General features: G+C 40.0%; 1 protein-coding gene across 3 annotated transcripts in view; it reads left to right on the top strand.

Annotated features, from left to right (window-relative positions):
- The window catches only part of FNDC3B (fibronectin type III domain containing 3B), a 142,192-nt gene that overhangs the window by 107,201 nt on the left and 19,721 nt on the right, over positions 1-15,270 (top strand). For all 3 annotated transcript variants that reach the window (XM_010716921.3, XM_019619145.2, XM_031554994.1), the window contains 4 exons: positions 1,458-1,571; positions 2,809-2,958; positions 6,228-6,508; positions 12,797-13,009. In XM_010716921.3, coding sequence (XP_010715223.1) covers positions 1,458-1,571; positions 2,809-2,958; positions 6,228-6,508; positions 12,797-13,009 — 758 coding nt within the window. The remainder of the gene's footprint in view (positions 1-1,457; positions 1,572-2,808; positions 2,959-6,227; positions 6,509-12,796; positions 13,010-15,270) is intronic.

Below are 15,270 nucleotides of genomic sequence, written 5' to 3'. Positions count from 1 at the left end.
CTGGAGGTGGTAAATTGCCAGAGATGCAAATGACCATCTAGGACTGTGTATTGGTGCTGATAGTCAAAGATGTGCAGTTCTGGACAGTGATTGCATTAGTGCAGATGATCAGAAAGGCAAAGATGAGATGGGCAGGAGAAAATAAAGTGAGAAGTGCTTAAAAGAACTTTTGAAGTTGTGCTGTGGTTTTGAATCTAGCTCTTCTGAAACAAGACTTCAGATGCTTATGTGGCTTGGCTGGACCACAACACGCAAAATCCCTGCTAACAGTCTTATCTTCTTACCAGAATATATCTCTTTACTCTTATTCTACTGATCTTTTCTACTATTTCAAATCTTAACTGTGTAAAAATGATGAATTTCACTCTAGATATTGATATACTCTGAGGAAAACTTCTTTGTTTATGATTTCCTTGTAATATTACATCTTCCTAAGGACATACCGAATAGCCTTTCTCTGTCCTGTAATGTAAAGAAACAGCCAGAGTAAAGATGTGAGATTTCTTTGTAGTGTACATTTTGTAATTCAGACGAAGCAGTGCCCATTGAGAGGTTGTCTGGAACAAAAATTTTAGTGGAGTTCAGCATTCATAATGGTTCATTTTTCCATACTTATTAGTATTCCATTCCAAAATATTAAGTATCAGTGTTTTTCCTCTAATTGCTGATATGTAATGTTCCTTTGTTCTGGAGAATGGTTTCTAATTAGCTTGGGGATGTACCGAACAAAATTTATTATCCCACTCACACAGCCCCAGTTCTGCTGTGCTTGTGCTGCTGGCTGAAGTCAGCTTTCCTGGCTGTTGAAATTTGTTTTTTCTTTTGCTGATTCTTTTACCAAAGGCTCAAATCTCTGACCAGTTGGCTGAGCTGCCCACAGAGGCCTCCACGACCGCTGGGTGAGGTGGCACTTGGTGACATGGTGCTGCTATACACCCAGACTGCAGCTCCATCATATGCCATCCTTTTGCATTTAACATGTGGCAAGCATTTTATATATAAGCTGGATTTCACCTCCACTGTGCTGTTGTGCTCCTCCTCACAGCCACGAGAGAAAGTCAGGCTGTGGTGTAGGTATGGGAATACCTTGAAGTAAGGTAGAAGGAAACAAACTGCTTCTCAGCTTTCTATTGCTGAGCACACATTCCTACTCTTTGGTAAATTGGAATTGGCTTTGGCTTTCACAGGCAGTCATCATGGCACAGGAGAATGTCTTGGAGCAGCCAAAGTGCAGTCTGGTGACACCTAAGCATTTCTCACATTATAACCTCTCAATAATTCACATGGTCTAATGCTACACTCTGATATTTAGCACTGAGTGCTGGAAGCCTAGTCTATCCTTCAGATAATTTATTGCATTGAGAAAATTCCTATGTGCTATTCTTGAAAAGCCTTTGTGGAATGTGAGATGTGCATATGTTTGTGTATTGATGTACAAATACTTTGTTCCTCTCTAGTACGGGCCATACTCAGAAGCTACAGAGATCACCACGGCAGCAGGGCCGCCTGGCCAGTGCAGAGCACCTTCCCTGTCCTTCCTTTCTGACACATGTGTACTTGTAAGCTGGGAGGTAGGTCATGTGGCCTTGTTATTTAATTTCTGTTTTCCTTATCCAAGCTAATGTTGTTTCTGCACACTTGAGAAGTAGCTCAAGAGATTTTAACTGGTTCAGAAGAACTTTTGCAGTAAAATCATATGCAGAACATTTTCTATTATCAAAAGCCATCTTTTCTTCTTTTTAAAGAATTGCATAAAGTTGATCTTGAGCCATTTGGACCAGCATTCAAACACAGGACATCCTACACTGTCATATGGTAGTGTTGGTCTGTCTAAAGTGGGCTCTATAAACTTCTAGCATGTCAGAATATCCTAAGGGAATTATGAAGGCAAATATTTTATTTTGAGTGAAAGTGGAGTCTCTGATATGAGATGAACTCAGCACAAATGCATACAATTTAGCTCTTTCTCAAAAATTATTTGTCTCTTCCCCAAATATTTACTTTTATTTTAGTCTGTATGCATTCCTTCTCCATGCTTCACCATCTTAGACTTTAGATTCTTTAAGTAAGTCTTAGCTGAAACACAGAAGTGTTGATTGGTGTCATTAAAAATATTATGTAATTAAGGCAGGCAGGAAAGATGACATAAGCAGTGTAATATGGAGCAGTGAGGCTGTAATTCTGTCACAGACTTTCTTGGAACACCCAGCAGCTGTCAGCCATGCAGCTTGCCTTGCCTTCCACAAAAGGATACCCCTGGTGAGAAGGAAGTTACTGATGTTCGTGAGTTTTTGTGTGGACTTTAATGTTCCCAGGTCCACCTTCCCTGTCCCACGCTTTGTGCATTAGCTTGATGGCTGACTTGCACTGAAAACTCCAGATGAGCTGCCATGATTGTTGAGGTCAATCTTTTCTCAGTAACGTGAATAACTGCTTCAGACTCGAAGGCCATCTCTTCTAGAGATATTTTGATTGACTAGATTGATGCTTTTTTGCATTTTCCACAGCTGTGCATCCGCCAAGTCAGTGGAAAGACAATTTATTACTGAGTGTTGTGATGAAAAGTGAAGTAGCTGCATATGCTCTCATTTCTGTCTATTTCTTTCAGGTAATTATTGTGCAGAACTAGACTGTCTCAGTAACCTACTAGGGGAACACTAATTCAGGGCATTTCAATTTGCAACAGTAGCAGTGCCATTAATTTCAAAATAAGAGGATTTTTTCGGGTTGTTTCTTTCTTACCCAGTGAAACACAAAGATGTGCAATGCTCATTTCTAAATCAAATGATATGAATATTTGTGTTGCAGAGTCCTGAATGTTCTGGTGCTGACATCTCTGAATACAGATTAGAGTGGGGAGAAGATGAGGAATCTCTACAACTTGCATATAGTGGCACAGATACCTGTTTTGAAATAAGTGAGCTGTCAGCAGCAGCGCAGTACTGCTGTAGGCTACAGGTATGGAAGCTGTATGTTTTTACGTGCTCTGCTACCTAAGATGTACTCATGGTTACCTTCTGCTGTGTTTTTTTTCCTATGTAGACTCTATGAAGTTCTATGTTTTGAAAGTCAGGTGCAACCTTCATTTATTTTAAATAATGCAGGCTGCTGTAACAAGGTTTTGATTCAACGCTATTCAAGTAACAGACAAGTTATTCCAACAAGAGAGTTGGAGTAACTTGTGGCTTGCATGTCTAATATTCTTAATTTTCAGTGAATGATACTTTTAACAACTACCTTGTGCTCTGATGGTAAAACAAAATGAGAACATTTTAAAAAACAAATTTTTGGTAACATGTAAACATTGACCTCCCAAGTAGATGCTGAAGATTCCCTAGCTTAAACAATAAACTCCAACATCTGTTTCATTTGTCAAACGAAGCAGCTGAGTAGATTCTCATGCACGTAGATGGTTGTAGCTGCCAAAAGGTGAGTCCTCATCTTTACCATTTTCTCTTATATCTGCGAGATTATGTCTACTCTTTTCTCCCTTATGTCCACTGAAAAATAAATGCAAAGCAAAGTAACTGAAAGTGAAGTAAAAATAATTTTGCACGAGATTCTGTTCCAGAAGATCTATTTGTACATCAAGATAGAATCACCAGTAAATCCAGCCAAAGGTTCGTATCCCCACCCAGCTGGCAGGAGGTGGACCACCCAGGGCATTTCCTTTGATCAGGGAACAACACACTTCTGTCAAGTATTTCCTTCTCAGCTTTTTTTTTTTTCTTTTTTAAACAGGACACTGACTTTCTTTTACTAGGTTTCTTTTGAGCAGTTGGTCAACAGCAAGGGTCCCACACCTCTAAGTATGCTCAGCTGTGCTTAGTAACTTTGTTCTAAGTGCCCTATACCTTGCTCTGGCAGTGCTGAAAAAGATTGTTGAATGAACATTAATGGCTGGCTTGAAAGTCTGAGCTCAAAGGTGCATCTGTTTGCTCAAGAAGGAAGGTATTCAGAACCCAGTGAGCAGGGAGGTGACCATGAGAGCACTTCTGCAGTGAATAATGGGGACCTCAGAGATTTTGATGTTAAAAATGGAAATAGACAGCTGTATGGGGTTGATTTCAAGCAAACATTAATTTTACATTTTGTGCCACAGAAATGTTGCACACATCCACCTTGGTTTTGACAAGGCCATTGTAATTTCTTCCATAGATGAAGTGAAATGAAATGCCCAATGGCACTAAGAGATTTTATTGAAATCTAGCAGTGACCCATGCATTGCTTTCTAGGGGCTTCATCCTGTAGTCAGTCTGTGTTATATGGAGATGTGTGTCTGAGAAACCACAATGTAAGATAAGCTGCAACATTTAAGCAATTACATGAAAATTAATGAAGTATGTGTTGCAGGCAAAGAAGGAGAGTTGAATTGTATCTGAAATTTTTTTTTTTTTTAATGGTGAGAATAATAGTTCTTTTTCGTGTCTCTTAGCAGCTCTAGCAAAAAATATTTCTGTCACTTTATCAAAATAAAGATTTCCCAGACTACTTTTATTCAGTCTTCTAATAAACATGCAATGCTGCTATCTCAATCTACAGTAACCCAATAAAAAGAGAGAATTGAGGAATCAGGCTTATGTATCTTGAGGGTAGACAATTTGTCTTTACTGTTGCTCAACTTTTTTTCCTGTAACGAATATTCCTGAAAACAATTGTGGCATCTGCAAAGGGAAATATTATGTCATTTAGGCGGGGGGAAGCATCTAGGAAGCAAAGAAGAATGAAATTCCCATCAGTTATGATGATGAGGTTGTCTAATAAAGCAGTTAAAAGCACCACTAAAAATGAATTGCTTGGAGCAAGATACAGATTGCCAAACACTGGTTTAGAGGCAGACCACAAAACAAGGCTCAATTTTAACAGTTCTAGGAGAGCTTTGCTCAGTAGATGTCCCTGGAGCAGGATTTGTTTTGAAGGGCTTTTTAAGGCTGACAAATCTAACTTTATTATCTGATTCTTCAATTGAATAAAACGCCTCCTGGAAAAACAGAGCATGGCTTTGTGTTTGTACTATGCATAGTAGAAAAAAAATAGTCACTATAGCCTAGCATAGGCAAGGAACCAAACGAGTGTTTGACGCATCCTTTCCTTGCCATCTTAGTCCTCCTGGCAAGATTGTAAGCATAGGCTTTCCAGGTTAGTTGTCATCTGTTTGGAGAATTAGCTCACTTCCCCCGATGCTGAGGAAGTATGGGTGGTGGGCAATGCTTTGAAACACCAAAAGCTGTTTCTGAAGGGCTGCACCTTCTGCTGTAGCACAGCTGGACAAAGGCACGAGCGACCTGCCACTCAGCTTTGGGCCTGGTTGGAGTAGCAAGTTGCAGTAGGTATGTCCGAAGATCCCCTCCAGCCTGAATGGCTCTGTGATTCTTTGCACAGGAGTGAGAAGGTAACAGTGCAACATATACAGCACATAGCACTGACTGAGAGTCAGCTGCTTGTAAAACAGGCCAGTACAGTCGTGTGATGTCGAGCTTGTAAAGACATCAGCCTCTAATTATCGGGCAGAAAAGGGCCAGAGTTGGAACCTTACTTTCTACTGGGGTCCTAGATCTGTGAATGAAGATGAGAAGTTTGATAATTGTTTGGTCTCCTCTCTGGTGGAAAATATTGAGCTATGTACTTTGGTGGTTGGTAGCTAGTGACCTGTGACTTCTGGGGAAATCTGAGTCATAGGCTTAGTGCCATGCTGAGCTTGTATAGTCTTATAGCAGAAACTTTTAGCATCCAATTAACTGTTCACTGTCTGAGTCAGGAACCTGTGTAACTCACAGCAAGTCAAATGCCCCTTGCATTTAGGGATACTGTACTTGCATAAAGCACATCATGTTCCACATTGCAGAAACTGAGGATTTTATGCAGAGCAACTTGATAATTTCAGGTAAGCAGTTTGCTGAGCACTGTGATGTCACCTTTCACTGGCTGCACACTGACTCTGACGTTACCTCTTAGCAAACCAAGTTTGCTGCTGATGAAAAGGTTACCGTTAAGTTTCATTAAATGTGTTCTCCAGTTTTCCTGAGTGACACTCCTGAGCAACTAAGGAAGATATTAATTAGCCTAATCCAGGTAGAGGATATGAATCATCTTTGGAGAATGAGCCAGTGATGCATCTCTCTGAGGAATCCATGGAGCTGTTCCAGGCTGCACAGTTTGTGATTTAAAAACTTGATAGGCATGCGAAAGAGAACACTTATTCTATACAATGTTATTGTTCCACACAGGCTGTTAACCAGGCAGGAGCTGGACCCTACAGCGAACTGGTAACCTGCAGGATCCCCGCGTCTGTACCCGACGCAGTCTCTACCCTCTTTGTGCTGGAGGATGAGCACGTGGATGCCTGTCAGCTCTCACCCTCTGTGTGCCTTGCATTGAACTGGGAGGAGCCATGCAGTAATGGAGCTGAGATTACTTCATACAACATTGACCTTGGTGACATCAGCATTCCCGTAGGAAATGTTACGAGTTATGTTATTCGTGATTTGCTTCCAGAAACCTCATACCGGTGAGTACAGTTTTTTGTGGTATTTATTCAGGATGAGATTACGTGGTTTAATTTTACATGGGAAATGTTTATGGCATGTAGAGGGAGTAGAAAAGAAAAACAAGTGAGCCTAGAAATCTGCAGTAACTGCTTTATGGAACAAATTGCAGTAGTTCAGATTCAAATACTGCATTTCCCCACCTTCCTCTTTCTTCTTTCTCTTCCACTGTTATCTCTGACCTCTCCTTTTGAAGTTGCTCTACTCCATTAAGGACACTGGTAGGTAAAGTAATTCCAAAAATTATAGAGAACTAAAATTAAAGTGCAACTTCTTTCTTTTTTTTTTTTTAACTCTCCAATTTCTTATCAGTACTGTTACAAGAGTTTATTATTAAGTATATTGATCTCTGTGAAGGGGTTTGCACACAGGTAACTTTTGTCTATGTAGCTCCAGCTATTTTTCTTACTGGAAAATGAAAACTAATTAAAAGATAATCTGAGTTTTAAACAATTTCTTGATAATCTTGATAATTCCGATTCTAAATTTCTAAGTGACCTTACAAAAATGACATTATCAGCTTAATGTTTAAGCTTATGTGGTTTTTTCCCCCAAAATTAAAAACTAAAAAAGGTTCTGTGCAGGCAATGAAAGGCACTGCAGCAGAAGATGTGATGAGAGGAATTCTGGTTTAAGTACTGTTCTAGCAAAGCGTGAAATCTGATTGCACAGCTGTAAAATTAGATATGGCACAGAATTACTGTAACATTTATTTGTTCTTTGTATGCAGCATCACAATCCTACGTATCTTGTAGAGTTCATATAAAAATTTCCGCTCCCAGATTTTACCATGTTTTCAAGAAAGAGACCTTCTTGGAGCAAATACACGAACATTCGTACTAGAAGTTACTTAACAAGAAGCATACTTCCACTACTTATGGTGCCCAGTGCAATATATCCTGATCTTCGCCTACAATATCTGGGTTTTAAAAACATGTTGTAAAACAATAAAAAAGTAGATTTATTTATAAAAAAGAATTCCTCTGGCAGTCTGAATCATATAAATCCAGGAAGTGCAACTGCATCGTTGCTGTCTGCAGTTCTTCAGCGGTTTGTAACTGTGATCCTTTTTGACAGAAGCAGAAAAGAAGTGTTTTCTCATCTTCAGCTGTGTTTACTGCAGCATGAAGCCTGCTGTTCCTTCCTCGTGTTGACCCCTCTTCTGTGCCAGCAAAGTGTTGTTGCATCATTCCTGACTGGGAAAACTGGTCTTGGTGAAAACTATCCATATTTTTTGACCTTGTAAGTTGGGTAGAGGAAAAATGAGATGCCTCTTCTAGTCTATATGCTGGTCTAGGCAAGCAACAGGTGTTTGTGAAAATATAGCACATGAGCAAAGCTGCAGAACAGTTTGCACCAGTTCAGGTTGCTGTCGTTATGCTTCTGACCTCCCTCCACCTCCACGTTCTCCCACTTCTCTTTCTGTCTACACTGGTGCTCATGGGTCTTATTCCAAGCCAAACCAGAGAACTCAACTTTCTGAAGACCAATTGAAAACATAATGCAGGTAGTAAAAAGCTGAACAGTTTGTTTATTGACTGGATACCCGGCTGTGCAGCATCTTTAGGCATCATCTTTGGTAGTACATCTTGTACTACCTGGTTTCTCCTCATCTGTTCAGTCAAGAGTCAAAACAGCTTTGAGCATTCATCAGGCCTTTGTCCTTCAGTCCTTTCTTTAGCTCGTTCCTAGTTGTCTATAGCTTTGTTTTGGTTACCAGCCTTGTCTCCAAAGCCTGGAAACGGAGGTACAGAATGAAGTGATGGACGGGACGTTACTCTGCTTTCTAATCAGGATGCGGTCCCTGAAGCTCTTAGTCGTGCTGCTGTAAAAATATTGTTGTGCTGAGATCATACTGGATTGTTTTATTTTTTGCATTCTTGTTTCTTTAATTTGTGAAAAACACTATATTAAATTACTTATTTGTAGTCAGGGAGTCTGGCTGTCTCTGATCCAAATGAAAATGCTGAAGCGTAAGCATTAAGTCTGCAACTGTTCTAAATATTGTTGTAAGACTGAGTTCTTACAAAGAAAGAAAATGTTGTGTGAAAAGCACAAGCCAGTAAGTGACTAATCAGAAGTAATACTATATGAAAGCTTTATTTTTTAAATAAAACAAGAGAAAGACCGTCTCAATTCTTACACTCATGTCTGCCAGAGAAGACAAGGGACAAATCCAGTTGCACCTTATGCAGCACAATCTATAGCACAAAAAGACTTCTGTGGTAACTGGGAAACGTATGTCAAAGTATTTTTGCTATTGATTGACACTGTGTATTTCCTTCCAATGTGTTTATCAGGCTGTTTTCTGAAAGATGTTGGGTTGGGGATTTCAGCCCTCCCTGCTTTAATCAAGGGATGTTCAGAACTTCACTGATCTCATTCTCTTCATTTCTTCACCAATAGTTTTTCTTTTCATGTCAGTTTTGGTTAACTTAACTCTTTTCTCTCTCAAGTGTTTATTCCCTGCTGCGTCTAAAAGCAGTGAATGTGTTTTCTTCCAGGCTTTGTTTTTCTTAGACTAACTGAGCTCAACACTACTGGTTTTGAGACTATGAAATCTCTTGACAAAGTTTCAGCAGAACCTGAAGGTAGCCAAGAGCTTATTTGCTTGATTGCATTGGAATTCCACTGTAAACGTTTTGTTTACAGGAGCCCCGAACTTGAAAAGTGAATGTTGGTTATTTTGAATCCACCAAAGCAAAAATCAGAAAGGAGCGTGGTTTTGAATAGCACTGCGATTCAGGCAGTAGGCCCTCATGTGTCTGCCCCAATGGGCTTGTTGGCTTGGATCTGGTGTTGCATCCATCTGATGGGTCGGCCACCCATGTGCGACTCAAATAGATGCAGAGCAAGCTCAGGGCTCTTTGCAGAGGTCGTTTGGAGCTGGCAAGTTTGATGGTTTCTCTGTCTTGGCAGCAAATCCTGCCGTCATAACACAAGAAGGATTTGCATCCTAGAATATATTCAAAGTGTGAGGAACTGGGGCATGCCTCTGCCATGCAGCTAGTGGATAGGCTGGGCTGGTTTCACGAGGACTCATCCAGTGTCAGGCACCAGCACTGCTTTTGCAATAAGCAGATGCCTCCCAAAAGCACTCTATAAATGTCACTGCTGTAAGCCAGCCAGTTGCAGGAACGTAACTGAGTTCTGCAGTCCTTCCATGTTATTAACGTAGCCTTGGAGCTCTGGAAGCTGTGATTATAGCATAATAAAGGTAGGACTGGTTTTCCGTGAACTGATCTAACTAGAAGTGAGTAAATAAATACTCCGCAACAAATAAGTATTTGACAGTAATAGAAATGTCTATTTACTGTTACACTCTGTTCCCAGGCTTTGCTCTACAATTTCTATAGTTAATTGTGCAGCACTGTTAGGACACTTCACTGAAAAACAGTGATTTTTTTTTTTAAGAATGCTTCTTTTGCTCTGAAGTTACGTAGTTTATAGAGGCAGATAAGCCCCATTACATTTAAATAGCAGCACATATTTCTAATTTCATTTAGGAATACAAATTCCAGGCATTTTTAATTTCTAAACTGTATCAAAGGAAAGATCTTCCAGCATGCAAAGAGAAGAATGCAGATGGATGCTCAAGTTAGCAATGCCCCAGTGAGTTGTAAAACAAAATCTGTTTTTGAAGTTTAAAGGCAAGTCTTGCTCCATCTCCAGAAGAGTGCAGTGTGAGGGACCTGTGGGGCTGGCTGGTAAGATTGCTGTCCTTTACATTCAGGCTGATGGCAGGAGGAGACCAAGCTGCGTCTTCTCTCTTTTGTGTAGTCTGTAGTGTTTTAAATCTGCAGGTTTTCACACACGCATGTATCGCAGCTGGTGGCATTCTGCTTATGGGAACTGGTGAATGAAACTCTTCACGTGTCAGACTCCGTAAGATTAATTCAGAAATGATTTTTGAGTTTGCTGGAATGCATTACAAAGGATTTTCTGACCAAGCTGAAAATAACCTCATCTTTAGTGTGTTTATTTTCCTCGGTCGAGGAGGCTATAATGGTCTGTTAAAGGTCTTCTAATGGTTTCTAAATTTACTTAGTTTGATGTATTTATTTTTACTGTTTAGAAGATGCAATGGGGAAATATGGGAATGAATATATAGGGTTGAGGCCTGCAGGGTGACAATTGACAGAAATTTTATGGCGGCATAATCAGCAGAAACGGGCTGACCACATCCAGCCCTGGTAGAAGAAGAAAAATGAGTTCTGCCTTCCCTTTACCATCATTCATCAGATGCCTTTCTGTATTTGATTTTATTGTCATTGGTCTCACTGTGCTTCTGTGTCAGAAGGGCGGATGGGTGAGGGCCCATTTGTGTGCATCAGATGGTGGGACCAGGGCCACCAGGAGCTCCATGCAGCCCATGAAAGCAACCACAAATGAAAGAAGAGGCAGTTTTACCCTGTGCAAATACCTGCCCATGTGTAAGAAGTGTGGTGTGAAATCTGAGAGAGCTTCGTTTCAGTCACTCCTTGTTTTCAGATGTGATAACTGCTGTTGGGAAGAGTTAGTTGTGATGCTTGAGGACAGGTGAGGTGGTGGTGGGTAATACAAAATAAAGCAGAAGCGTTGGGGTAAGCACTCTGTGTTTTGTCTTGTTGCTGTTACTGTTTTTGTGCATGTGCTAACAGGTGTCTTGCCAGAATCCAGTGAAAATTCAGGCAATTTTCACCCTTTTTTTTACTGGAAAGACTATTAACATAATGACTTCTTGATCTGAAGCAAGCCAGTCACATCATATGAAATAAATTCAACATCTGTATGTTAACTGCACTTCGGAAGATATTAGAGAAGTCTTTGTTCTTTTTCCTGCAACTACTTGGGTGCAACATTTGAAGAGGAGGCTCCCAATAGACCCCTCTTCCTGCTGCTTTCCTCCTTGTGGAGGAAGTCACCTCTGTATAGCATCATATAGTGGCCAGGACCTATTTCCTGAAACTAAGGGGAGGATTAAAAGGAAAATCAGCTCAACTTTTCATGCTTAGGCAGCCAAGGGACTGTTTGCCCTGGTAAATGGCCTGATCAATGAGCAAAAGCTAAACTACGTGGCTGTGTAAGCACTGTGCACAATTATTTCTACTGCCTGATTAATAGATGAGAACGTATTTGTTTGCAGTATGTTAATTTATCATTTAACCCTTTTTTTTGGTTTTGAAATTGCAGAAAATATGGGTTTTGGTTTTTTTAGTTGGGAATCTTGTTCTCTGGAGGATGCTTTTCGCTTCTTTAATGCTACATAACCTTTTTCTAATAGGAGAGCTAGAAACTTGCTTTTCAAAGCGAAGTAATTTCTCTTACATTATATATGCAAACTTAATCACTTCGTATGCTTTGATGAAGGTAAATAGCTATGCCAACCAAAGATATTTCTATTTATCTTCTGTTTTCTCTGAAGCAGCGTGTGTAATGGCTTACCAGATTCTGCTCTTCTCCCTTCTCCCCTTACTGCCTTCCCAGGGAGTTCCTGGCTTCTTGGTGGCTGACACTTTTGAGAAGAAGCAATGCATCTTGCAGAGATTCTTTTCCCATGAGAAAATACAGGGTTGCAGCACATAAAATTTCAAAAGTAAATGGCATCTGTCCAGTGATCTAAAGTTGATGTACCATCTAAACCTGTAGTTTGCCCAGCCTCTTTTCTCTGATTCTCTTTGTGATTTAGCAGCCTTTTGTCAGGCTCATCTGTACCAATATTTCTACTTACACAGAATCTCACATCTAATAAGTCCTCAAAGCTCTTTTCAAATGCGTATTTCACGTTTCTGTTTTGATGTTGCTGTTGACATTACCGTAGTAGAATACCACCAGTCTTCACTTATTCCTATAACAGATTCTCATTGTGCAGATTATTAAACTGAAGTACAAACAGACAAGTGAGTGACAAAGCAGTACAAGCTAAGACACCTACACCAGACTACAACCCACAGAAGGGTTGTGATTCAAACCCTCCGGGGTTAGCTCTTCCAAGTAGACTTCAATGTGCACCAACAGCATGCTTTGAGATGTGCTGCACACACAGAAATAATGCTGTTCTTAGATCTCCAAATGTGTTTACCAGTATGGAGAGAGGTTGCATGGCAGTTATGCCCATGCTGACTGCCATCAGCTTCTGAGATTGCTTAGGTAGATCCTTCTGCCTCTGTCTTACTGCATTTCTTCATATCTTCACTGCTGTACTTGAGACTTTTGTACCCCAAGAACCTTGTGAAAACATTTTATTTACCAATCACCTTTTTTCATTTTAGGATTAGGATCCAGGCTGTCAATGAAATTGGAGCTGGACCGTTTAGCCACTTTATTAAAGCAAAAACCAGGCCATTACCACCCTTACCTCCTCGGCTTGAGTGTGCTGCAGCAGGTCCTCAGAGCCTGAAGCTGAAATGGGGGGACAGCAGTTCCAAGCTTCACGCTACCGATGACATGGTCTACATCTTACAGATTGAAGACAGAAATAAAGGGTAAGAGATCTGATTCATCTCGTTGTGTTAATAAAAAATGAATTCTGGCTCATGATAAAGCAGCTTTGAATCGCAGAAAGAGAAATGTTTTCCCAATTACTCGATGCTATAAATGTATACAAAATGTTGTTTCAGTAGGGATTCATAACAAAAGTGTCAGTTACTGTAGAACAACTGCAGTCATTGCTGGCAAACTACTGGCTCCTCTGCCAGCAAAAATTATTACCTACTTCTATAATCACACTGATTTTCCCTTTGAAATATGAAAGCAAAGATACTGCATGCAGTGTGTATATTAGTAAAAGAACTGGTCACAAAGTCAGAGGTCTAGGAAAAGCAAAAACAGAACTGGAAAAGGTTTTTTGAGCAGAACAGGATGGTTGGGATTTTAGATCTGTCATATTTTGGATCTTTTGGAAAAAGTGAACTTGGCATCAGCTTGGTAGCAGCACAGTAATAACAAAATAAGAATGCTTGAGGAGCTTATCTACTGTGTTTCACTTCCCTGAAGTTTTCCTCAAAGCCATAAGAGCTTTCAGTATGCAAGAAACACAAAAGTAGACATTAAATAGTTCAGGAAGAAGCTTTTCACAAACAACTTTGTTTTGGAAGGTTTGACAAAATAGCTCCAAAGATCTCTTCAATGAATAAATATCACAAATGGTTCATAATTTACTGAAAAACACTCTCAGTGACTTTAATTAGGTAAAATAACTGGTGTATGAAGTAGAAAATCCATAGGGACATTCAGTACAGATCATAATTTGGTGTAAATTAGTATGATTCTTTTAATTTAAATAGAGCTGTGCTGAGTTTGTGCCAGCTGAAGATCTGTCCCAAAAGTTCCAATTCTAAGTAATAAAACCACCATGAATAATGCCTAAATACCTCCCATTGTTTCAACTATACTGACACAGAGATGGTACACACTCCCCTGTTAATACTGAGAGGTGTCCAATGAATATAAATACCCATTTGAAAGTTTGACTGATGAAAAAGTTTCTTTGGAGTGCAGTGATGCTTGTCTGGAGCCCATCACCTGCAGCAGCATGTGAGCAAGCCAGCTGTAAAGAAACATCCAGCAGGCTGATTTTCTTTGATTTCATGTAGCAGTGCAGGTAGAATGGTGAACTGCAGACTGTTCCAAACCTGTTTCTGTATTGGAGAAATAAGTTTCCTTGTAAGATTAAAATAAGTTATATTACCTGGCTGCAGAGAACTAAAGCTGTTTCTAGAATCACTATTTGGTTTTGCACAAGCTTCCTTCTGCAAATGGTCTCTTAGGGACTATTAATAAGGAGGATTTGCTGCTCCTTGCACTTGTTACTCTTCTATGTCTTCCAAGCTTTAAATTTGTGTCATAGCCCACATGGGCTCCCAAAAACGCAGAGCAACCACTCATCTACACTGATTGTTTCCTTGTACGCTTGTGGAATACACTGGAAGACAGTTCCTTGAGCACGGGCATCTTTAATTGTGCAGTGCTTTAACAGAATAATGCAGGTGAAGTGCAGATGTCAAATGGAATAGAAGGATGATTTGGAATCTTCTATGGTTTGAAAGGGTTGTTGTTGGAAGGTGCCATGGTGTCCTCGCTGCTCAAAGAACGGACAGCATCTGACTCTGGGCAGGGCATGGATAACAGAGCCAAAGGGATGGTCTTTGTCATGTCCTCTACCTTTCAGAAATTGTAGTTAATATCTTCTCTGACACATCTGAATTTACTTTTATCTGACTGGTATCCCTCAAGTCAGTATTACAGTTTCCCCTTTGGTGAATCCTTCCTTACTGACGAGGTTTAAAATATGAGATAATTTTAATATCAAAGCATTTTCACCAACACAAATAGGTAAACAAATTATTTTTAAGAACCGAATCACCAAGAAGTCAGGTTCTGATCGTAGCAGTTCAGATAGCTTTTTTGTAGAGATTCTCTTCTGTTTCTGGGCACTGATCACCAGCCAGTGCTCTTGAGTGTGTCTTGGTCATTAAGAATTGTTTTTAACTTTTCCGTGCTGTAATGAGGCAACAGGCCAGTTGTTGCAAACTAAAGGTCTCATTGATTGCAAGAGCTATGAAACGAAATACTTGGAAATCTCCTGACACTGATTAATGTCGGGGCTTGAAAAGAAGCACGTATCAGAAATGCACCTGCCTTGTGCCTTGGTGTGTGACATCCAGGCAGATCAAATTAATCTCTCTTGTCCTTTCAATTATGTGTAGCATTAATTGGAGACGAAAGGTCTGTTTCTAGAAAGCAC

Source organism: Meleagris gallopavo, chromosome 11, assembly GCF_000146605.3.
Source record: "Meleagris gallopavo isolate NT-WF06-2002-E0010 breed Aviagen turkey brand Nicholas breeding stock chromosome 11, Turkey_5.1, whole genome shotgun sequence".
Classification (NCBI taxonomy): Eukaryota; Metazoa; Chordata; class Aves; order Galliformes; family Phasianidae; genus Meleagris; species Meleagris gallopavo.
This window is presented reverse-complemented; position numbering and strand designations above follow the sequence as displayed.